A 26,300-nucleotide genomic window follows, 5' to 3' on the forward strand; every position below is an offset into this window, starting at 1 on the left:
CTCATCTTTAATGACCGGGGGAGTGGGGGGGTTGGGGGGTGGAGCAGGTTCCGACCTCTGATATAAACAAATGAAAATAAAAGAAATTCAAGAAATGCAGCTGCAAGCGGCAAATTGTGGTTTCAAGCCCACTTGGGAAGCTATGAAAAACAAACTAATGATACTCATCAATGGATCAAAGTCACTTATTATGTTAAGATGTATTTGTTGTGTTTGTGTCTATGGGACCCCTTAGATGCTACATTTACAATTATAATCTACAGTCACTATAAAAAACAGTCACATATTGTGTAGAGTGCAGAGAGGACAATGCAGTTGCAGTGCCTCGAGGAAGCTTGGATACCAGGTAAACAATGAATAAACCTAGCATCTGTCTAAACCAGTGGTTCTCAAACCTTTTCATGTCGGAGACCCCCAAATTGACAATTATTAGCTCGCAGACCCAGATTTGAAAAGATATGCCAGGGACCCTCATATAAGAGAAGATTTTTACAGTGATTTTCAAACATTTTAATTTCAGGGACCCCCAGTTTGGCATGAATTAGGCTACGGACCCCCATTTAATGGCATTTCTATCTCTGGACCCCAATTTATATTGTAAAATCAATGTTAATTTAAATCGGAGAGTGTACCAATGGAACCAATTGGACCCGTTAGGGCTACATACCCATAAGGGTCCATTTGGTTCCCAACTATCATTTAGCTGGGACACCCAAGAACTCCCTCAAGGATCCCACTTTGAGAACCAATGCTCTAAACAACATGCTATGTAAATCACATTCTTAAAGACCTAGTGAAATGAAAAATACGGTTTTCATACTTTCTGAGCATATCCGTGGTCATCATTTTGGCATACCTAACAATAGATGCAAAAAAAGAGAAAATAATCCATTTTTGAGTGTTTTTATATCAAAAGTCCCTGAAAAAGCCAATCTTTATTACTTCCTGTGAACAAAAACCTGCTGCGTGATGACATGGATAGACTCTCTTGAATATACAAGAATCTTGGTTACATTCACCCGTTTTATTCCCATTGCTGCGCGTTCATCCAAACTGGGCTGGTTTTAATTAGAGATAATCCGTTTGGAATCTCATTCAGGCATTCATGAGATAGCAGCCATTATGGCTGCCAACTCAGGCAACTCGGGGTGTGGCAGTAAATTAGTTAATTATACTTAAAATATGTATCTGAAAACACTATAGGTTAGAAATAAGCATCTTGGTAAAAAAAAAATCTGCACAGTGGCACAGTCCTCTCTGCTTTAAGGGGAGCACACACTGGACGCGGGTGGCTGCGCAGCGGCGCGGTATCGACGCACGTGAAGTGCCGCGCAGTAACCCCAACTGGATGCGGCGCGCTGCCACACAGCACATCCATTTCCCCCGGTGGGGAGAACCATGGGAGAACATGTTCACCGCACGGCAACGCTGGAAAAATAGAACAGCGGCGTATCGGCGCGGCAGGCGAGGTGGCCGACCCGCGGCTGCGCGCGTCTGACGCCGCCGGAGTGGGTTCGTTCATTGAAAATAATGTGGCCGTATTTTTTGACGCGCCACTTCTGCGCCGCCTCCGCGTCCGGTGATTGTTCCCCTTTAGCCTGCTGCACCTGCAGGCTAGCGAGGCAACAAACAATAATACTGCGCACCACGTGAGTCAGATTTCAAGATCCCATCGCCTGAAGGGATGGGACCTTCTGATTGGTTCAGAAAGCCTTCCATTTCAAACTGAAACAAATGACCGAAAAAGCCATTTCACGCCACCTTTAACAGGAATGGCAGAGAAAAAAACAAATCTAAGCGACGAAACATGAGAACATGTAACCAAGATACTGTATATATGCTTAGTAGACTAGCATCAAGAAGTGATAAAATTAATTGCTAAGGGGTGAGGTGGAGTATACCTTTAACTTCAATGACTCAGTCAAGGGGTAACCCTTTCAATGACGAATGTCACAATAAAGGTTAACATTCTCCACATAAAACTGCCACTGGCAATCTTAGTATTCAAATCGACTGTAAACATTGTAATTTATTGTCCAATTCAGTCGTCTTGTGGTGGATATATGTAGATATATACATATTTTGGTGGATTTCAGCTAAACATTTAACATATAAAATAGTGTATCCAGAGTGAGGTGAGCGGGTGGATTCTTGACCCCCACCTCCCCCTGCTGGCTGTCTTCTGTCACTGCGGATGGCTTTGGGACAATCGGAACACCTCCATCTGATGAAGAAATAAATGGGACACAATTGAAGTATTCATCAGCATGTCCCTGATGGCTGCCATAGCCGTTTGTCCACTTAAGTGTGCTTTCCACCATTAGAAAGGTTTTACAGCATTAAAAAAACATATATGCAATGCAAGAGGATTCCATTGGATCCTGTATTTAACATTGTCAATGTGTCATACAGATAAATTTGGCCGGCCTCTTCCAGAATAATCTAGTTTGAAACACTTGTGTTTTGGCCAAGTCATTAAAAGGTGTATCTCGTAAAAAAAACTTTTCAGGAAGTAATAACAAATTACAGCCGTTCTGCAGCAATGCAAGACAAGTTTATACAAACAATAACTACATGTGTCCCACCTGTAGCTGCTGTAGCTGCTTTACTAACAAACCATTTGTATAAAAACAGTGCTGGAACAGAAGGCATTAGTCCACCCTCTGAAGCATTATTTGGACAATACTGCAGTGCACTGCAGGAAGTTGTAATGGCACGGGATGACACAAGGCAAGACGGAAAGACCATTATAATAATAACCCTTAAAAGTATAGGTCTTTCATATATTGAAAAGAAACTGCAAAGAAAGCCAACGTGTCAGAGTGAGAAGTTTCCTACAACATCAAAAGATGAAAACGCTGTACCGCGGTATACCGTGGCCTACCGCGGTGTCAGGGTCCTTAGCGCGATAAGAAAAGACACAAAAAGTGTGAGCTTTAAAATGGGGGGAAGCGAGGACCGCCTGCCGCTCCCAACCGCTCTCCAACCTTTTCTTTCAAGTCTGGTAACTAAAACCTGTCTACTATATGTTTATATCACCACTTAATCAACACGCTTTGAGACGTGAGTTTACAGAATGACAGTACACAATCTACCCGTCTCATCTGGTTTGTTCACACACAGCGTAGTGTCAGAGAAGCTCCAGTAGCCACGTTACTATAGTAACCCGACACAGCACAGATCTACAAGCTCAGAATGCATCGCGGACGCAACGTGTTGTGAGCTTGTAGATCTGCTACTTTCGAAGCCAGACCCACTGTGCTGTAAGGGGAGGTATAACAGGGGCAGTCGGGCTTATAGGACTGTGGAGCGGCGAATTGTGGGCAGAGATAGGACTATTTTGGCTTATCGCCGAACCTTAATTAATAGACACGGGGGTGCGGTAATTACTGCAATACCGTTGGTAATGGGAAGACGATAACCGCGATAACAAAATGTCGATACCGACCCAGCTCTAGTCTCCAGACTTACATACACATATACATACGCGGGATTGCGCGCGTGCACACAAGACATGCCAAACAAATTCCAGAATGTGAAAATGTTGCTTGAAAAGCAGGCTAACCTTGGGAGGAGTGGGAGGTGTTGGCAGAATCATTACTGTCTCCTTTCTCTTGGTCCTCCTCAGCTGGCACAGTGGCAAAGGGGTCATTTTCAGCTGGCGTTTCCTTGCTTTTTTCTACCACCTCCTCCACAGTGGGCAGCGCAAAGTGCCAATCTTCATCCTCTTCATCTTCCTCTCCCTCTACCACCCTGACTGTGGGGGGCTTTGCCGCCGCTCCGTCACTCCCAGTCTTTCCACTTCCTTCTCCCTCTCCCTCGGTCTCCATGGCGGTAGGCGAGTGTTGGCCGGAGGAAGGGGAGGCAAGACGCTCAGCCTCCCCTTCGTCTTCGTCCATCCTTTCCTCGCGTCCACTGGCGTTACTATCCTCCTCCCCTCGTGGAATGCATTCCCCCTGTCTGGAGCTGTCCTCTCCCTCTTTGTTGGGCATGTCCTCCGTGCCACTGCTTCTGGAGGAGGCGGCCGAGAACGGTCCCAGGCCCATCACCTCATCAAACAACCTGGCAGCTCGGTCTTCGCGCTGCAGGGAGGACACGGAAAATATGGTGTATTCATACCAAAATACCTTATCATACTTGAGTAGTGACATTAATGCACTAATCACATTTTCTACCTTAATATTTGCTTGTAATAGTGCCAAAAGCATTACATATTTCTTAACACATCACTGCCATGGACGACTCAAGTCATCATTCAGAATTCAGTGTTTCACTCCAGACTGCACTCTCCCGCAGTCATACCAGGACTACAAATCCCAGAATACAACCGGAAATTACATCATCCCAAAATGTTCCGCTCTGTCTGCCTCCATGTTATGAGATTCAGAAAACTGCAAGTATCTCGGATACTTTACCCAGATTGTGTTTTTGGCGGACCATAACTAAAGAACGAAAAGGGTGGAAGAAAAGACGATCATACGCCCATCCAGGCAGCTTTTGTTTAAATCTAGTCACATGGTGCGTTCCTGTTGCCGGCGAACATAAGGTAAAATGCGGAAAAACTGTGACACAGGCAGCAATGTGTTAAACAGGATGCCCTGCTAAATGTATTAGGAGAACTCAGTGAATATAATTATTTTACTCTTTGTGTGCCTTCTCCCTGTCTGGAGCTGTCCTCGTCCTCTTTGGTGGGAGTCTTCTCGGCGCCACTGCTCCTAGAGGAGGTGGCAGAGCCTCTGGAGGTGTCAGCAAACGGTCCCAGACCCATCACCTCATCAAAGGACCTGGACATGCGCTCCTCGTGCTGCTGGGAGGGGGGTTGTTGGGTTTGAGTATGAGTGTCTGTGTGAATGTCCATATGACTAGGGATGGAGCACGTTAATTTGTATTGATAATAATACAGTATCTGGCTTAAAGTCCTGTTCGCAATTTGGTGTTAGGGGAGTTTCTCACCTGAACTGAGTCAGTGGGTCCCTAGACATGAAAAATCACACAGGTGCTCGTCCGCCATAGTGCCAGGAATGGCGCAATGGCCATATCAAATATGGCTGCCATCGGCTATGATGAAAATCCAACTTTTCTGTTTCTGGGTGTATATGCACATGTAATACCTCTATTTGGACTAATTGTGGTGTGGGGAATTCATTTCTGATATTGTTTTGACCATTTTGGGCGATTTGGACCTCAAAAGGTCATGGTCAAGGTCATTTTGCTATTCAGAAGACCGCGGGCCATAACTTGGCTATTGTTAGGAGTAAAAACAAGTGCAGTAGGTCTAAATCAACTAATGCTGACATGTATAATTCATTTCTGACATTGTTTTGACCATTAAGGATCATCTTGTCTTTGAAATATCAATGTCAATGCCATTTTCTAAAAACGATTTTGTTCATTACTTGCACTTTTATAGTATTTTTTGTAAGTTTGTTACTATTTTATAGTAAGTTTGTTTTGTTTATAACAAAAGACATACACAACAAGTAAACATCCACATTTAACTTTAAAGGGGGGTTTTAAATGGGTGTTTAACCCTTAAGTGCTGTTCGGGTCATTTTGACCCGTTTTACATTTTCATTTGGAAAAAAAAGGTAGAAGTTAAAAATGTTTCCACCTGAAACTCACTGGCCTTAAAGATTCTTCTGAGATGAACATGTAAAAAAAATATTTTTGCACTACACCCATGCTACACCCCCCTCATATTTTTTGAACCTTAAGTGCTGTTCGGGTCATTTTGACCCGGAAGCACAGAAATACACAGTATTATGCCAAAACACAGACACACAGTCACCCCCACTTCTAACACCCCCCTTCCGAAGCCCCATTCCGAACCCTCCCCCCCTTCCTATAAGCATGAGCAATATTGCCCAGTATTAAATGAAGTATTTTTTTTACATGGATTTCAGCTAAATCAGTAAAAACGCCTAGCTCTTTCAGTGTTTAATGTGATATAGCAAAGCAGAAATGCAAACATTTACCAAATATATCATATGAATTGTTTGGTATTGAGTCAAAGTCAATGTATCATGATGATTTGTTAAGTTAAAATTTATATTAGTGTTGTTTTTTTTAAACCAAATATCCACCGGGTCAAAATGACCCGAACAGAACGAAGGTGTAGTGAATCTGAACAGAACTTAAGGGTTAAATGAGCAAATAAGACTATTTACGAATAAAAGTGACAAATAAAATCACACAACAAAAGCACACACAAAATTAAATAACAATTTCCCTCAAAGTGCACCATATTGGGATTGTGTGCATCCAAGTTAGTATGATGTGTTTTTACAGGATGTATTCAGCAAGGCAGCCATATCCTCGAGAGTCGAAGTGTTCCTTGCATCCGTCCATGTTCCATTGGTTCTAGTCTTTCCTCAGGTTCCTTGGCTGTTGCAAGCAGGTGGCAAGACATGCACTAGAAAGGTGCCTTGTTGGTCTCAGGCATCAGTTGTACTTCTCTGCTACCAATGCTGTCTTGTTCTGTCAAGGTCTTTGCCTCTCCAAAGTTTGTTAGATATTGTATTCGGTCAGAAGCCATAGCTGCATGCTTAGTCCCCACCTGGTTGTATCTAATTATGAATGTGTATAATTAATTTTGAGCTATATGAGTCTGCTTTTCGACTGCACTTGTGGTATAAGTTGGTCTGAAGTTAAGAACGCCCACACAGACATGGGAAGTTGTCTTTCCTGCGGACACTATAAAATGACACTTCCGGTGCCTTTGTTTATACAACGCTGATGAAGGCTTGATGCCGAAGCGTTCGCTGTTTGTTTGTTAGCTCTGTGGCGTGCCATGCCAACTGATACACTTTAATAAAAGTGCCCTAAATGACTGTTCCGTGAGTGCTGGTATCCTCTTGTTCTTAGTCCCCACCTGGCCCATGCAGTCATCTCCAGTTTCCAAGGCATATGTCCCCTGATCACTGTCTTGGCTAGTGGTGCTCCAAGATGAGAGACTGCTTGATGCTGTAGAAGCATGTGCCGCTGCACACCTAGTGCCATACTGCTACCAGATCTACTTAATCCCCAGTGCTTGGAAGTATCACTACGACAACTCTCTGGGGTCCACTCATAATCCTGGCGACCCATTATTCCCTCCATTAGGTTAGGGTTATGGGTAGGTTTAGTTATAATAGGGCCAGTTGACTCCACATGTACCAGCAGCTTGGTGACAGCCTCCTCAATCTAGTTCAATCTTTGGGATCTCTTCACCTCCAGCCCCTTTTGCAGGGAGCCACTTATCATCATCAGAGATAACAGAGTCGATAGACGCACCCATCCCTCATCAACTTTACAAATTCTGGGTGTCCGAGGAGAACAAACAGCTCTCCAGCTGTGTGTTCTGAATATGGTGTCCATTCAAGCTTGTGGCGATGTAGGTAGAACGGCTGCCTTGGAATCTGAAGGTTCCAGGGTCGATTTATGTCTCCTCCTGCTTATTTGTCGAAGTGTCCTTAAGCAAGACACTGAACCCCTAACTGCTCCCGATGAGCACCTTGCATGGTTTCTTGGTGTGAATGTATGTGTGAATGTGTGTGTTAATGGGTGTGAAATACATTGTACAGCGCTTTGGAGAAGATCGCTATATACTGTAAATGCAGTCCATTTACCATTATCAGCTCTGTTGTCTCTGTTGATGATGTCGCTAGTGGAGAAGAGATCCCAGACATCTTGAATAGGATTGAGGAGGCTGACACCTGGTGCATGTACAGCCTCCATTATAACTAAGCCTATCCCTAACATTCACTAACCTAATGGTCAGAATAATGGGATGTCGGAACTATGAGCGGACCCCAGAGAGTTGTTGTCTCCTTCACATTACTGCTATACTACACCCCATATTTCCAAGCACTGGGGATGAAGGAGATCTGGCAGCAGTATGGCACTGGTGAGACTCGCTTGCACTGCATCAAGCAGTCTCATCTTGGAGCACCACTAGCCAAGACAGTGATCAAGGCACATATGCCTTGGAGACAGGAGATGACTGCATGGGCCAGGTGAGGATTAAACATGTAGTTATGGCTTCTGACCGAGTACAATGTCTAACAAACTTTGGAGAGGCAAAGACCTTGACAGAACAAGACACAGTATTGGTAGCAGAGAAGTACAACTGCTGAGACCAACAAGGCACCTTTCTAGCGCATTTCTTGCCACCTGCTTGAACAGCCAAGGAACCTGAGGAAAGACTAGAACCAATGGAACATGGAACAGGGCATGACATAAAGGCTTGTCCTGTTGTCCGGGACAAGTGCCCATACTATGGAGTGGAGGGAGCAAGGGGGGTCATTAGCCGTCCTTTTGTTATTATTTCAATGTATGACATTTTTATCCGGACAAGTGACTTTTGTCTCCGGACAGTGAATGGGAAATATACTTGTCCAAAGGACAACTGCCTCAAAAAGTCAATGTCAAGCTCTGATGGATGGAAGGAGCACTTTGACTTTAGTACACTCCTGCCATGTCTGAAGCACGACACTCGACACTGATGGAGTTCTGTGCATCATATTTTGCCTCATACTAACTTGCATGCACACAATCCCAATATGGTGCACTTTGAGGGAAATTGTTATTTAATTTTATGTGTGATTTTGTTGTGTAATTTTATTTGTCTTATTTGCTCATTTAAACACCCATTTTAAACCCCAATTTAAAGTTAAATGTGGATGCTTACTTGTTGTATTTCTCACTAGTATGTCTTTTGTTATAAACAAAACAAACTTACTATAAAATAGTAACAAACTTACACAAAATACTGTAAAAGTGCAAGTAATGAACAAAATCGTTTTTGAAAAATGGCATTGACATTGATATTTCAAAGACAAGATGATCCTTAATGGTCAAAACAATGTCAGAAATGAATTATACATGTCCACATTAGTTGATTTAGACCTACTGCACCTGTTTTTACTCCTAACAATGGCCAAGTTATGGCCCACGGTCTTCGGAATAGCAAAATGACCTTGACCATGACTTTTTGAGGTCCAAATCACCCAAAATGGTCAAAACAATATCAGAAATGAATTCCCCACACCACAATTGGTCCAAATAGAGGTACTACATGTGCATATACACCCAGAAACAGAAAAGTTGGATTTTCATCATAGCCGATGGCAGCCATATTTGATTTGGCCATTTGCGCCATTCCTGGCACTATGGCGGACGAGCACCTCTGTGATTTTTAATGTCTAGGGACCCACTGACTCAGTTCAGGTGAGAAACTCCCCTAACACCAAATTGCGAACAGGACTTTAAGCCAGATACTGGATTATAATGAGCACCTTATCGATCATGCTTATCGAGCCGGGCTTTTATCGAGCCCACTATTGAGCTTTTTCTGTTATTTTGTGGAAAGACATGAGACACTATCAATTCTGAAGCTTTATTAAATATATTATATAGTATATGTATATAGTATAGTTTTACAGTACTATTCATAAATTAGTAATACTAGCCTACTGTAAAACTAATATAAATTGTATATTTAGGAATATAATATAAACTATAGGATAACATTTCCATGTCTTTTTTTTTTTCTTACAGTAATGCATATCTATTTTTTCCATTATCTTTTCTTTGTTTTAAGCAACAACAAAAATCTATATTTGCACTACATTTGAATAGGGCCTTCAAATACAGTACTTTAACTTAACAGACAGAAGGCAAGTAACCTTTTTATTTTTGGAAAATATTTGAAGAAACTAAATGTGTACTGTAACTTTAAAAGTGTAAAAAAATAATAATAATAATAATAATAATAATAATAATAATAATAAAAAAAAAAGAAAAAAGTTAAAAAAAAAAAAAGAAAAAAAAATTGGGGGGGGAACTATTGTGGCGGAACTATTGTGGCGGAACTATTGTGGCGGAACTATTGTGCCGCAGCGCACGTTTCCGGTCGGACATATTTGACCGCCGGACGCACTTCCTTTAGGAACTCCGTGTGCCACGTGATCAGTCCTAGCCAATTGGAGTGCTGCATTTGGTCTGTTGGTGACAAATACCGCTGGCTGCAGTTCTAAAATGTAATATAAGATAACGCATAGTACGACGGTGTCACGCAACAAAAAAAATACCCAATCAACAAGCTCACGCAGCGTCTGCTCGCACCGCGTTGTGAGCTTGTAGATCTGCTATTTTCGGTAGACTGAGAAGAAGTCACTGCTGGCGAATGGCGACGCTACGGATTCATTCGCATGGAGCAATACATTATAACTCTATGGCAGGGATTCTGAGTATCCCAAACGGACTATTGTCAATGGAATCATTCATATTTTCAAGCACCACATACTTTGCGTGGAAGAGAACGGTTGTTGAGCTGCTGCAACAGCCGACACTGGCGTTTTCAACTCGTCGTCGCAGACATTCAAAGTTATTGCACTTGGGTGGGTCTTATGTGATGCACGCACATGGACAATTAGTGCCTCTGCATTGTCGAAGTATTCCCTCCCGAGCATGTAACAATTAACCGTGCTGCATATAGCCTATTGCATTTAGCTCTCCCCTTGTCTTTTCTAAAATATAACCAAACTTTTTAGTGTTTCACGCGTTCCACCATTGTTCCACGGCACGCACTTGCAAAGCACAACTATCAATGACGCAATGTAGCCTACCTCCCGTACCCGACGTGACGTTATGACGCTTAGCCTACCCGATAACAGGCTCGACAAGCAGAAGCTTATTGATACTCGGGTCTCGATAAATTCAGAACCGGGTTTGTAATGGACCCGGTTTTCGGGCTCCATCCCTACATATGTGTGTAGGAGCACGGAACTCCATGTATGCAGATAGCCAACGTCACTCACGACAGAACGGCCCATACAAGGAGAAATGCATGTGTGTCTTGTGTGATACCATGCATGCTCACTTCGCACAGGTTAAATGTTTTTCTTAGCAAGTGGACTCGTTGCAAATGTTGGCTTTTTGTATGTAAATGCTTTGTACCATGCTTGTAATAATGCCAACCAAACAATACGTGCATTGGTATTTGATAAAGACTACGCCAAATGTATTAGAATAACCTGAATGAATTTTTAAAAGTCTGTCTGATAAGGCATGCTATTTTATGTTATAAATATACTCATTTGACACTTTGTGTTCTTACCGCCGGTCTGGAGCTGTCCTCTCCCTCTTTGTTTGGCAGGTCCTCCCCAACACTGCTCCTGGAGGAGGAGGCAGAGAACGGTCCCAGGCCCATCACCTCATCAAACACCCTGGACACACGCTCCTCATGCTGCTGGGGGAGAAGAAAGGTGTGGGTGGTGTTAATAACAAAATCCCATATCTTACTTAGATAGTAACAGTAATGGTTATTTAATTAACAGAAAGATGTTTTAGTCTCCCGGGTACTCATATACACTCGGGAATGGTGGCGATGTTGACTTATAATCCAGTGGCCTACAGTATGTACATTACTAGAGATTCAGGACGCTAAAACCTACGTTACACCACTGGTACAACCGATATTAGGGATGTCAAAAATGGACCTTTATCAAAATCGATTATTCTACAGTAATAAATCGATTATTAATTGATTAATTACTACTCTTCATCTTTCTTTTTAGTGTGATAGATTCTCTGATGCTTACAAAACACCACTCTACACAGTACACACTATAGTTTACAGTTGTTGCTCGTGTGAATAATAAATCAATGGCCTTTACTATTATCATTAACACTATTATTAGCCTATATTTTGGTTGAAACTAACTAACTAAGCCATAAAATAGTTATACATTTTTTTTTAAGTATTTTTCGATTATGAGATTATTGATTAATCGATCGATTAATCGTTGACATCCCTAGCCGATATTTCTGAGCCATCGTGTCGGGGGCTTCGTCAGAGTACCCGTTGTACCCATATGTCCGGGTCCCTTTTATACCCTTATATAGAGATCCCTGATGTCATCAGTATTGGCTTGGCCATATCGGTTGGATCGTCGGTTCTGGACGAGCTGGATAATGGATATCTATAAATGGACATATCAGTTGGATTGTCGGTTCTGGACAACTGGATATCTATATATGGACATATCAGTTGGATAGGCGGTTCTGGACAACCGCATAATGCAAAGTACTCGACGATGGGCACGGCACTCGTTTTGTTGGTTATAAGTCAGAATTACATGGCCTCCTATTTGCCAATTTTAATACATAAATGTCGTCAACCAATCATCAAAGACGATGATACACGAAAGAAGAAGAATACAGAATGTCTAAGACAGACATGATCTCCAGCAGTTATGGTAAAATTTCCATCATCACCATGTAATATCTCAAATAAACAGCAGATATTGTCTAGATATAGACTATTGTATATATACATTTCTCAATGTAAGGGCAGGGACACCAGATACAACCACCGCTATTGTCTAAGTTGTCAAAATAATCTTTTATTCACCAAAAAAAAAATTGGTCTATATTTTTATTTTACACTTTGTGTTCATACCGCCGGTCTGGAGCTGTCCTCTCCCTCTTTGTTGGGAGTGTCCTCCCCAACACTGCTTCTCCTGGAGGAGGAGGCAGAGCAGAACGATCCCAGGCCCATCACCTCATCAAACAACCTGGCAGCTCGCTCCTTGTTCTGCAGGGAGGACAAGGAAAATATGGTGTAATAATACCGTATCATACTTGGGTAGTGACAGTAATGCACCAATAGCATTTTGTACCTCAATATTTTGCACTGTGCTAAAGGCACTGCCTTCTCCCTGTCTGGGACTGTCCTCGTCCTCTTTGGTGGGAGTCTTCTCGGGGCCACTGCTCCTGGAGGAGGTGGCAGAGCCTCTGGAGGTGTCCGCAAACGGTCCCAGACCCATCACCTCATCAAAGGACCTGGACAGGCGCTCCTCGTGCTGCTGGGGGAGGGGGGGGGGGGGGGAGAAAATGTTGGGTTTCATACCAAACTGAACCAACTTACATAGATAGTGACGGTAATGAATAAAACAAAATAATTAAAAGACTGCTCTAATCAAAGAATCTCCTGACCAGTGCAAGAATTTCATGGAGGCCATGAAGGCCTGGCTGCCGTTGACCCTCAGTTTGGCCTTGTGCCCCTCAAACCAATGGCATGACCTGAGGCCACAGTGGCCTTAATGCCCCAGCTGACTGTACCACTTTCTCTCTCTTGTCAAATGTAGACACTAGACAGTAGACACCAGTGTCTCTTTCTTGTCATGTAAACACCAGTGTCTGAAATCTTAACTCCCCCGAGTCCCCATCTTTAAACCAATCCAGTGACTTTGATTGGTGCAGGCTGCAGGGCTGAGCATGGATCAGATTCTAAAATACCATCATCTATCTATTTCACTGCAGATTAGGTTATCATCCCTAACCCTTAAATTCAACAAATTCTTTCAATCTTGTTTTATTTGATGGCCTTCTTGCCCTGGCATTTGGCCTTTTTGCCCAAATAAAATTGACAACACCAAAGGCCAAGTGGCCTTGACCCTAAAGTGACAAAATTCCCGGCCCGGGAGGACTGAGGTGTCTTCAAATCGTTGAATTTAATGGGGCGGCCCTGTCATTTTGCATCATTATGTAATTATCTAAAAAAAATAAACACGTGGAGGTGTTCTTTATCAGTTGCTCTTCCGTTAGGGAAACTAAATTAAGCTCATAGTGAATGCTCCATTCCACACATTGTTAGCTCCTCCTGCTGCAGGTGGCGAGATCAAAAATTAGGAATTTCATATCAAAATTATAAAAAGAGAAACAAACTACTTCTACGTAGCATACCAAAAACAAAAATCCCACCCAGTGTTAAGTGAGTGGTGCCTTGTACGAGTTAATTTCATTAAGCCTCCAGCGACACTTTATTTGCAAAATGTGACACACACCAACCACTTTTAGATAGCACTGATCGGAGCACCTTTTCTGGTGAAATTGAGCTTTTTCAAATAAAGAGGAGATCAGAAATGCTGAGCTGTGGTCTCATTATACCCAGCTATTAGCCACCGACAAGTGTCTCTCCTCCTCTTCTGCTTAACACAATATTAAACCTAAATATTTATTAATCATTGGTAAATCATCATTACCAACCATGTAATAATAATCATCTAAAAAGCCAAAAGAAACATATACTCTATTGTTTTCTATATACTAGTCACCCCCCAAAAAAACATATTTTCTATCAATTACGTAACACGAGGCCTTGATTCATGGACATTCTTTAGTTTTATTCGCATCCTGAGCCAATAAATTGCTGACCGGCAGAGTCAGAGACACCACACCACCTGTAGGCCATGATAATGATATCCATGTTCACAAAAGGTTGCTCAAATTCCACATAATAGATTCCCTCAAACTTTGAGTAGATTTAAATCCGTAGTCCAGAGGATGGATAACCCTACTTATTTTTGCTGACCCCACAGCCTTTGCTGCACAAGCTAAATGCCCACTTGCACACAAGATCTCTCAAAACTGAAGCTCATAGGTCAAAATGCCCACTTGCACCCAAGATCTCTCAAAACTGAAGCTTATAGGTCAAAAAATGTCCACTTGCACACAAGATCTCTCAAAACTGAATGTGCAGATGCCATGATGGAAGTAGCTGTGTGCACATTGATTCATGCTGGGGATGATGATCCATTTGAGTGAGCCCATGTCCTTGCCTCCAACGCCACACTCTACTACCCAAAACTTTGCACACAACATAACCTTAGAGGCAGATTGCTGGATGAACCTGTGATGATTTTTTTTTTACCCTTTCAGTATCTTTGGTGCCACTCGTTAAAGGGATATACCACTTTCCAAAAAAAAAATCATTTTGTCATCTAATCAGGCGTTTATGAACACCCTGAACAGATTTTAAGTTGCTTCATTCAATATGTTGATATTTGGTGTAAATGTTATCAGGCCCTCCAGGCCCAGGGCCTCATGGTTAAAATGGAGTTTGAAGTTACAATGGGTGTGTATGGGGAGGAGAGGCTCTGGATCAAGCCTCCATTTACATCAAATATCTAAATATTGAATCAAGCAAACTAAAAACTGTTCAGGGTGTTCATAAAAGCCTGATTAGACGATGAAATGACCAAAAGTCTTTTTGAAAGTGAAATATCCCTTGAATGCACCCAAATACAAATAAAATATTTTACATTATCAATGCCACTGCTAGCACAAATATATGTAAGTTCATTCACAACAGTCTGATTGGCTAATTTACCATGGCATGATAGCATCTATGATGTCGCAGCTAATGTAGGCCTATACACAATGTTGTGAACAAGATACCGGTTACCGGTAGTTTCATTTCATAAATATTCTGTACATTCAATAGAAGCAGCAGCTCTGTTTTCATGCCGTCTGCAGTTTGGCAACAAGCAGGTTAGACATTACAACATCTATCCGGGCCACTTCTGCTCCTTTGAGTTCAGTCAGCAAACAAGCTAGGATGGTCCAATATATATTCTCTATTCTGTATATATTAAATTCAGCAGTACAGAAGAGTAGTCTACCTTTGCTGGGCAGTGGGCATAACCAAATATACACTTTCACCAACTTGTTGTACATTATATACTGAATATACTCTCCCCGGAGTCCCCGCCCTCAGGTACCAAAACACTTGACCAAGTAACAAAACTCTGAAATACAGAGGAACACAAATCCTTTTAGCATTATAGTATAACCGTACCTGTACCTTTTGCAAACTGTCAGTATAAGTATTCAATCAATTAAAAACACAAGATAATGTGTGTTGTAAAGGGGGTCCAACCTATGTTCCCCATGTTCTATGTTCCCCAGGTTCTATGTTCCCCACCTCACAGCATTAGTTTATCTACAGTCACATCATCTCACATGTTTCTGTCACACCAGGCAGGTAGCCGCAAATTGCAACACTAGATTTTTTTATAATGGGATGAATCTAGGGTTGCAATACCTCCCATAGGCAGCCGATGCATGAAAACAGTTTTTTGCTAACTGATTGTATTAAACGACTTCAAACTCACCAATATTGTAGCTCTATGGAAAGCTTGGAATTTACTCTTGCTAACTGCAAAGTGTTTGTTTCAGAAAAATCCACAGTAGACATGTTAGGAGCTACTTTCTATCCAAGAAGTTTGGTCCAGGTGATCATTTTTTCTAAGTCCTGGAGTTTGGAAGCGCTCGTGGAAAATCCCTCAACGGTCCTGTGACCACCTGGTTCTAAATGTCACATTATGCAGGAGGCAGCGGTACATGGCGTTATAGAAGACGAGCGCTTCCGAAGTTCAGCACTTAGAAAATAAACCATGTCTGCTCGGATTTCTTGACAGAAAATAAATCATAACAATTCTTCGGTGGATTTTTCAGAAACAAACACTTTGCAGTTAGCAAGAGTAAATTCCAAGCTTTCCATAGAGCTACAATATTGGTGAGTTTGAAGTCGTTTAATACAATCAGTTAGCAAAAAACTGTTTTCATGCATCGGCTGCCTATGGGAGGTATTGCAACCCTAGATTCATCCCATTATAAAAAAAAATCTAGTGTTGCAATTTGCGGCTACCAGGCAGGTATCACTTCAGACAGGTAGACATGGTGGTTCTGGACCCCACCATCTCTGCACAACCAAGAGAAGACGTATTTTCGGTGGGTGACTGCATCTCTCCACTCCGACATGTCTCCTTTCCGACATGTCTCCATTCCGACACTAACCCTATCTCTACCCCTACCCTAAACCTTAGGCCCATGGGGAGTGTCGCCACTCCGACAATAAGAAGTCCATTTCGGAGTGGCGACATGTCGGAATGGAGAGAGCCTCCCCTGGCATCCACCCCAGACCATCTTGAACGTGCACGCCAGCAATGCCAACAAGAAATCCAGATCCAGATCATTTCGATATAAAGGTCAGCGAACATATCAGGTCAGGTGTTTCATGGTTAAGCATTTGGGTAAACCATTGGTTCTCAAAGTGGGGTCCGGCGGTCTTGAGGGAGTTCCAGGGGGTCCCCAGCAAAATGACAGTTGGCAACCAAATGGACCCTTATAGGTATGCAACTCTGATTGTACAACAACGGGTCTATTTGGTTCCATTTGTACACTGACTCTGAGTTAAATTAATTAACATTGATTTTACAATAGAAATTGGGGTCCCGTCTCCCATTAAATGGGGTCTGTCTGTAGCCTAATGCATGTCAAACTGGAGGTCCTTTAGTGGTTGAGAATCACACTACTAATTATGGGGGTCCGCCCAGCGTATCTTTTCAAATGGGGGGTCCGTGGGCTAATAAGAGTCAATTTGGGGGTCCTTGGCCAGTTTGAGAACCACTGGAGTAAACAGGCCATTACCTCTGATCGTTTCCCCCTCTGTTGTCCCTCCGGATCCGCCATGTTTTAATGCTGCAAAACGCCGCGCGCCCACTCTCTGCGAGGAGGCTAAGCTAACGAGGCTAAGCTATCTAGCACTTTACTACAAACAAACCTACTCCTGCTACAAACAACCCCGTGGCCAGTTGTTATCGAAGCGTGGTTCCCGAGTTGTTGAGAACCACGAGGCAATGCATTAGTTAGTTAGAAGAACACATTAAACAATAAACACACATCATTTGGACCACTGTGTGTGTGTGTGTGTGTGTGTGTGTGTGTGTGTTTTTTTTTCCCCCGGATGTGAGCTCACATACCTCCCGCTATGATACCTCCCCTTCTGACTGTAAACCTTGCTGAATTTATATTTTTATTTTATGTTATTACTTATATTGTTTTCATTTATTCAGTCATCCATTCATTTTGTATAAGTATTTTTGAATTTTGTGTGTGTGTGTATATATAATATATTATTTATTTTGTTTCCATTAAACTTGAATGGGAAAATGCAAAAAAGAGCAGCCCAAAGTTTGGCATGCTACTTCTATTATTATTATTATTATTATTTAAAAAAATATATGTTACTGTTTCATCCCTATGATTTAAAAGTCGGTGGGTCAAACCGAAGGAAAAACACTAAACCTAGTTAATTACGGTAGCCATAATGCGCAGCAGTGTGAGTGACTCAGAACGGGGTCGGGTCAAACCAAACCACACCAAATACCAACCCAGCAGCAAACCAGCAGTACGTACGGCGGTGACGCGCGTTCTACAATAGCCGATCTACAAGCTCACGGAGCGTCGAGGAAGCGACGCGCCGTGAGCTTGTAGATCGGCTATTTTCAGGAAGCGCGGCGCCGACGTACGACGACGCATATGAATCACACATCAGGAAGAAGAAAGAGCGACACGGCAGCAGCAACGAGGAGGAGGTTGTTGTTATTGTTGCTGATGTAAATACAGTTTATGTGTTAGTGTTATTGCCACCATCACCACCGCCTCTTTTCAGCTGCATCCTTTATTTTTTTAATCTTTTCTGCGACATTGCGACATAGATAAATAAATCAAGGGCTTTATTTCTATTTTTTTTAACCAACAGCGTCTTCTGCTGCATGGCAATGACAGCGGCTGTGAGGGCGATTGCTGCAGCGGGGGGGCCGGCGTCTTTGTCCCGGTTCAGGGGCGCCCTGGTGGGCGCCGCGCTGGGCGACTGTGTCGGTGGGGAGTTCGAGGGAGCCGAGGAGGTCCCCATGGAGAACGTGCTGCAGCATCTGAGCAGCCTGGACGACGACACGAAGGGAGATGGTGAGGAGAGGAGAGGAGGGGGATTGGGGAGGGATGGGATGGAATCAGGGCAGAATGTGTAGTGTTGTTCACTCACACAGTGAGTGTGGACTGGAGGAGATCCCATATTGCATGACATGATTGACTATGTGGAACAGCCAGGAATCATCTGACTGCGGCACTACTAGCACTGGGGCTTTAGGACTTAATGCTGCTATCCTCCTACTCTTCTGCTGTTTGTTTATTTATTTATTTATTTTCCATGTGAATTGGAGTATGAACTCCCATCCCATCCATGTTGTATTTAAGTGAGAATACTCTCCAAAACCACAGAATCTCCAATGCAATCAGGCTGTGTTTCATCTGCTCAGCCAGAGAACAGTTTCAGGCTACAGGCTATTCCATTAACACCGTCTCAAAAATAGTTGTAGTTGTGCTTGTCTTGTCACATTTCATATGTCTGTTCATCCGAGCATCACCCAATGATCCAACTCTTTAGTAGGCTGGTGGTTAGTAAAAGACAGATTAACTCAGAGAGTCCACGAATGGATAAATGAACACTGGGGACTTTTACTAGTGTGTACTGTACTGTACTGTGATGTGTTTAATGTGTATCTCTTCCTGTGTCAGGTATTCTTGAGTACAGTGACGACACGGCCATGACACGATGTGTGGTCCAGTCCCTGTTGGCCCGGGCTGGCTTTGATGAGCAAGACATGGCTCGCAGGTTATACACTTGTATTCTACAATAACCACTGAGAAAACCTTCTAGCAACTAACACTTGCAACTATTATTATGGTTTATGTATAATGTTTCTGGGGACATTCTGTAGAAACCGCGCACACATGCACAGTTGCACATTGACTGAAACTGACATCTCTTGCCCCCCCAGGTTTGCTAAGGAATACAGTCTTTCTCCTGGCCGAGGTTATGGTTCTGGAGTGGTCCAGGTGTTGAAGAAGCTGTCCTCTCCACAGCTTAGTGATGTATACCAGCCAGCCAGGGATCAGTTCAACGGCAGAGGCTCCTTTGGAAACGGGGGGGCTATGAGGGCGGCCCCCTTCGCACTGGCTTTCCCCGACATTGCAGATGTCAAGAGGGTGAGTGCACGGGAGGGAGGGTGGTTGTTGAATATTATCAAGTAGGATAGGTAGCTGAACCTACGGTGTCCAGGTAGCTCTGTTGGTAAAGCACTCGCCTTTCGACCACAAGGTAATGGTTAGATCCTGGACTCCGCCAACTCGATGTATGAGCAGCACGGCTTGGGTGCAACAAGTCGAGCGGTAAGTACTGGGAGCTGATGGTAGGTCTTGCGCTTCATCTCGGCAATCCGTCTCAAGACTTTTGAATAAAGCGCTATTTACTGTAAATGCAAAATTTACCATTTACCAGACTCCCAGGGGTCTAGCGCATTGTAAAACAGGGATAGACTCCCGCGCTCTGGCTGATACCCACAATAAGCCTCTCTGACTTACTACTACTACTTAGGTAGATGACGGTCTTCACATGGCCAAGGCTAATACATATAGGGTTCAATTCAAGTGGCTTAGTGAAGTGGTTCTTAAACCCTTTTTAATTTCAAGGACCCCATAACTCTGAGAGTGTACAAATGCTGTACACTCTCAGAGTTGCAGACCTCTTAAGGGTTCATTTGGAACCCCCCCCCCCCCCCAAGGAACCGTGAGGGTCCCTGGACACTTGGAGCACCGCTGGCTTAGTGAGAGTAGTTTCATCTTAGAAGAGAGTTCTCTCTCACCCTTTGTCTCTCTCTCTTCCCTCATCCAGTTTGCCTGTCAGGGAGCCATGCTAACCCACTCCTGTTCTTTGGGTTATAATGGAGCTGTACTGCAGGCTCTGGCCGTCCACCTCTCCCTGCAGGGGGCGCTAGAGGTGCCCCAGAAGTTTATCAGCCGGCTGATCAAAGAGATGGAAGAGGTGGAGGATGACGAGTCCGCACGCAGTGACGCCAGAGTGTGAGTACTGATACCTTACATGCATCGTTTATACTCAGGGTCAAAGATGATGTCTCCGTCCGTACTTGTGGGTTCATTTCATCCGCCTTTCTGCCGGTTGGTTGTCTGAAAGCATCGGTACAGAATAGACTCAATCACAGTGTCCCCTTACCTTTACTTCCGGGTAGATAACACCTACTTGCAGTGTAGTCGCTCAATGAGCGTAAGTAGGGATATTGTTTAACAGTGGGAACACTATTTTAATGACTCCACACATGCACGCACACCGTGCAACATTGCATGTCCGAAATGGTTTGAGAATATTCTGTGAATCTTTTAGAATGATTACAAAAATACATAGTGTAATAATACTGTGGACTCCTTGTCTATAATAAGTTACTATAGCCCGGTAACACCGGTATTACCTGTTCTTGAAGATTTCTTCCGGAACCTAGCTACATCTTTGACTCTTGAGTTGGGTAGGACACCTATTGGTTGACAATGTCAAGTTATTTGAAGCAAACCGGATTGGACAGTAGATGCATAGCTATCTTTATGTTGCAATTGCTATACGATTAACCTAAAACATACAGATTGAACCTTTGCTCTAGTATCCTAGAGGGTGCAATGTTGATAGTTTGGATTAATATACCTTGAGAGTAATACAAACTGACCACTGCAGGCAATTGAAAAACTGTTTTCAGGGAAATGTTTTTTGAACAGCTAAATCTAGTTAATCTACCTCTCCACATTCAGAAACCATCCATTAAACCATGTTTTGTGATGTCAGAAGTGGAAGATGTCCACCCTAGTAAACTCATCCAAGCTCCGTTTAAACAAATAAACAAAAATACGTAATTTAATATTTAACTGTAGAGGCTTTCAGAGAATTTAAAGTACATTTATAAGCCAATACAATACCAATAGTATTAGTATAGTCAATACATTACAATATATGGTATACAACTAGCTACTCCACATGTGATGATGTCATAAATCTTCATACACGGACGGCTGCTTTGCTATAAGAGATTCATGACATTCATAATTTTCAATTACCATTTCTGTATATCCTGGTAATTAAACCAGGAAATACCTGGTGCTACAGCACTGAAGTGGTTTTGTTTTGTGACACCATACATGAACAGTGATTAGTCTACTTTTAGTACAGTTTGGCCATCAGCTTTGCTGTTAATATAATGTTCAAATCCTGATCATACGCAGTGGCTCCCTTTGACATTACGAGTCACAACCTTGTGTCTTTACAGCCTGAAAGAAGCAGAAAAGCCATTCTGTGAGCGCCTACACAGAGTTAAAGACCTGATGGACAGGAGTAAGGTCAGCATAGAAGAGGTCATCTCTGAACTCGGTCAGTATCTGTCAGAAATCTCATTATGTACAGTATATCTGATCTTCTCCCTGTCTTTCAATCCCTCAATCATCTTTTCTTTTGTGCCTTTATTTGTTCCCCTCAGCCACCCACCCATTAACCATATTTACCATTTAAGACAAACCAGACTACCAGATGTGTTTTCTTTATCAGGCATAGCTTTATTAATCAGCCTGCAAGCCAATGTTTTGTTTTTAGCCGTGTTAACATATTTTGATTGTCAGGACATTGTTAAAACCGACTCCCTCCCCAGTCAACGTTCCGAATTTTAATGAGTGTAGAATTATGTGCAGGATGTAATTTGCTGCAAATTAGGCGAATTAATTTCATTGACCATGTTTTAAAAAAATACATTTAAAAATAAAAATCCTCTGTCCCACACTTTGGCCAGTGTGCCAGTCATCACCCTCCCTTGTGCCAATGCTGGCAGCCTGGCACCCGTGCCTAAGGTTGCCCACCCCTGCTCTAGTGCCTCCATTACCACATGGTCTTTCCTCTAGTGCCACCATTAGATCACATTTTTTTAAATCCAGTGGGCTGATTGGCATGACTGCTGCATAATTGAACCTGTGCATAACTGTTTACCCAAGGGTATAAACATTCCCTGTTCCGGATCAGTTTCTCATAGCTTCATTTGATTGCCTCAGCAGCAGATTTGTGTGGTGCGTTTCCCATTCAAATCGGCCGCTGAGCCAAACAGATGAAGCTATGGTAAACTGACCCATAACAGGAAATGTGTATGCCGCCTTCTGGAAAAGGGAACTACAGTTATGCGCATAGGCCCTTGCCCATGGAGGATTAACCCTATTTATCCCTATTTATTGTTCGATTCTCGTCGCACTCACTGTATTTTCTGTCTCTTCTTCTAGGTAACGGTATCGCGGCGCTCCACTCTGTCCCCACTGCCATCTTCTGTGCCATCCACTGTCTGCAGCCCCGAGATGGCCTTCCGGAGCGCTACGGAGGACTAGAGAGGACAATGGCATACAGCCTGGCCCTTGGCGGGGACACAGACACCATAGCTTGCATGGCCGGGGCCATTGCCGGGGCCCACTATGGCATTGAGGCCATCCCATTGACGTGGATCAAGTGCTGCGAGGGAACGGGAGATGCCCATGTGACTGCAGAGCGCCTTCACATGCTGTACCGCCAGTCACCACAGGGGGAAGTTAGCGGGACAGGAAAGCAGGGCTGTGACGGATCAGACAACCAGTCAGACCCCATGAGCTGCACAGAGATGAAGAGGGATTCGGAGTGATGTTTGAACTGGACTTGTATTGTAAGAAGGGACACAGACAGAAAGACAAAATGCACTTCATATATGCACACACACACACACACACACATACACATTAAAGAGACACTTAAAGCCGCATTGGTGTTTCAGGTTTTGTTTTAGCCTCTTCTGTTTTCTGAAGCACTTTAGCAGATTGATATTTGGGGGGAAACTTACATCATCAGATTTAAACGGATTGTTAGCATAAGCCAACCCACTGGAGCCAACTGTTGAACTGATAAGGGTACTAACAGTGCTAGCTAACAAACTACCTTTCATTCAACTGAACATCTGAGAAACTAAGAAGTAAATATAATACCCCAAAATTCAAAATGTGTTAATGATTTGACTGATGATTTGACTGGTTTATTGGTTAACCTGATTGCTGAATTTCACTACAGACAGACGACCAAAAAACCTTTGTGTGCATACATGCATGTGCATTATACTCTCTCTCACTCACACACACACACACACACACACACACACACACACACCGACGGAGACAAATGCAAACGCGTCATCTGTGGTCTTCCCTGTTTTGTGTCGAACAATCGTTTAGTCGTGGCGGTTGCACTATACATTGATCATGACATGTTTTATCCTTTTTTGATGGAGAAATAATTATTTAATAAAACGTTTTGAAGTTGACATTGTGTAAGGAAATATTTGATTTTAGCCAACATTCTGAAAATGTGGTTGGATAAGGTTTTGGTATCTGGTCCCCCCCTAAGAGTTAGCCTATCAAAAGATAAACACATTCAGAATTAGACATAATTATACATAACAGATGGATAAGCCATGTACCGGCCCCTTTTCTGGGCATGTCATAAGTAAACATTCTGTGAAAATAGCTGACCTACAAGCTCACAATGTGTCACAACACTGGGTTGCGTGCATGTAGATTTGGTATTTTAACCAAAGTGATTTGTTTTAGAGGGAAGGGGGGGGGGATCCAATACAGACCCCAACAAAGTACAGATTCAACAAAGTACATAATGAGGTGTCTACCCGACAGAGAAGGTAGTCACCACGGAGACGGAAGAATATGTACTGTATTATCACCTTAAAACAAAAATACTAAACCTAATTTAGTCATTTTGAAGTCTGACCTGTGACTTACACCCGTGCATGAGAAACCCTTGAAAGCCTATATAATATGGTGCTACAGCCCCACCAAGTGGTCACATAATGGTCCTGCTGCTGACCAAGGTTGGTTATTGGAAAAATCTGACAACACAGAAAAGTGGAAAGTCCTAGGGTTTATAGCTTCAAATACACATTCTTTTTTTATCTGCACACTGACACATAAAAGGATGAAGACTACACTACACTTCGTAATGCATTTTGAGTCGCACCAGCCCCTTATCAACGTGGAGCAGATAAAATTTTTGGCGTAAGCCAGCTTAGATGGTTTGGGCATCTAGTACGGATGCCTCCTGAGCGTCTCCCTAGGGGGTGTGTGTGTACACTTCCTATACAATATATAGGAAGTGTACGTGTGTGTATGTGTGTGGATATATAGATATATATCCACACACACACGCACACCTACACATGCGCAGTTGCGCACGCACCCCCCCCCCCCCCCCCCCCCCCCCCCCCACACACACACACACACACACACACACACACACAGGTGGTCTGATCAAGGACCATGTAAAGGCCAAAGACTCAACAAGTTATCCAAACTCACAACACAGATACAGCAAAAGATACAGCAAAATACCAAACACAGTACTTGCAAACTCTGCTAGCCCAAGTAATGGAAGATGAGAGAAGATGATATACATCCTGTCACAGTGACGTCGGTGTGACAGCAAGTGACACTGAAGGGTGACATCAGAAAGTTGCACATTCCTTCCTGTATAAATGCAGAACTGGTACCGTAGCCCTTTCAGAATGTTGAAAAGCAATTCAGAAAGGTTTCAAGTCTTATTGTGTTTCTAAAAAGGTAAAGGTTTCCTCGATAGCTTGGCAGAGAACGATGTCAGTGTCATCGAGTTACGCAGAGTTAAGGACGATCATAAATCAGGAGTTGGATGAGTATGTGGAAGAAGAGGGAGGAGGTACAATTGATAGTGTGAAACAGGAAACCATCGAAGACACATGGACTCTAGGAGACATGAGAGCAGAGGATGAACATGCTGTGGTAGAGCAGGAGGAGACTGCAGAGGACCTGTACCTTGGAATGTCCTCTAGCAGCCAGCACACCTTCACTGCAGCAGAGACTGTTTTTCCAGTGAAGCAGCCAGCAAACCCCTGCAGCAGTCAGGATGAGCCTGCAGGTAGCTCCACTATGGCCGTACTAGGACAAAGGTTTAGGAAGAGTATCACCTTCAGTGAGACAGACTCTGAAGAAGAGGCATTGGAGCCTCACCACAATGTGCTCCGATCACAGGAGAAGATTGAGGAACTCCCCCCTGCTTCTCGGCCAGTTCAAGGTAAGCAGCACTCCGTCGGCAAATGTATCCTCCTCCTGGCACTGGCACTGGCTCTGGCTCTGGTTACATTTAAAGTGAAAGAGACTTCTGAGAAGATATCCAGTTTACAGAATGAGAGAGACGGCCTGGTCATGCAGCTGAAACAGACTTCTGAGAAGATGGAGTACAAGCAGCATGAGTTGACAGTGGAGAACCAGCTGTTGAAAGGTTCTCTGAAGGACAAAGAGGTGTATATGTCCAATCTACTGAAGAGGGATGACCTGGTCCTGTGGCTGAAAGACACTTCTGAGAAGATGGAATTCTTGGAGCAAAAAAGGCAGAGCAAGAGGCACGACCGCCGCCAGCACTGGTTTTAGCCGTCCTCCTTTTAGCAGCCGGCCATTTGACCCTGAGATCGGACATCGAGCAGCAGAAGTTGACAGCGGAGAACCGGCGTCTGAAAAGTTCTCTGGAAAACAAGGAGACGTCTATGTCCAGTCTGCAGAATGAGAGAGATGACCTGGCCATTCAGCTTAAACAGACTTCTGAGAAGATGGCTGCAATGGCGTGCAAGCAGCAGAAGTTGACAGCGGAGAACCAGGAGTTGACAGCTTCTCGGTACTTCCGCGCTCTACTTGCTCAAGTAATAAATACAAACTAGTAGATGACATCCAAATTCGGTGTTGTACAATCATGCTATTTC

The 26,300-nt window shown here is 43.3% G+C and overlaps 1 protein-coding gene across 3 annotated transcripts; it reads left to right on the forward strand.

The window, feature by feature from the left end:
• Positions 1–16,836: 16,836 nt before the first annotated feature.
• Positions 16,837–23,745, forward strand: LOC308306449 (ADP-ribosylhydrolase ARH3-like). Of its 3 annotated transcripts, none has more exons than XM_080751456.1 (7): positions 16,837–16,957; positions 18,371–18,576; positions 19,186–19,282; positions 19,449–19,656; positions 20,342–20,529; positions 21,777–21,877; positions 22,768–23,745. In XM_080751456.1, the coding sequence occupies exons 1-7, from the start codon at positions 16,926–16,928 to the stop codon at positions 23,154–23,156; spliced, it is 1,221 nt and encodes a 406-aa protein (XP_080607582.1). In that variant the 5' UTR covers positions 16,837–16,925; the 3' UTR covers positions 23,157–23,745. The 3 variants fall into 3 exon arrangements, with proteins under 3 accessions (XP_080607582.1, XP_080607581.1, XP_080607583.1); XM_080751455.1 differs by lacking the exon at positions 16,837–16,957 and adding an exon at positions 18,125–18,203; XM_080751457.1 differs by lacking the exon at positions 16,837–16,957 and adding an exon at positions 18,168–18,224.
• The last annotated feature ends 2,555 nt before the right edge of the window (positions 23,746–26,300 follow it).

This window comes from Nannobrachium achirus (genome assembly GCF_963921795.1).
Source record: "Nannobrachium achirus genome assembly, chromosome: 20".
In the NCBI taxonomy this organism is placed as follows: domain Eukaryota; kingdom Metazoa; phylum Chordata; class Actinopteri; order Myctophiformes; family Myctophidae; genus Nannobrachium; species Nannobrachium achirus.

Coding starts and splice junctions, on each gene's coding strand:
- LOC308306449 (XM_080751455.1), top strand. CDS start 18,148: ATGAATCACACATCAGGAAGAAGAAAGAGCGACACGGCAGCAGCAACG. Junction 18,577..19,185: donor CGACGACACGAAGGGAGATG/GTGAGGAGAGGA, acceptor TTCCTGTGTCAG/GTATTCTTGAGTACAGTGAC. Junction 19,657..20,341: donor ACATTGCAGATGTCAAGAGG/GTGAGTGCACGG, acceptor TCCCTCATCCAG/TTTGCCTGTCAGGGAGCCAT.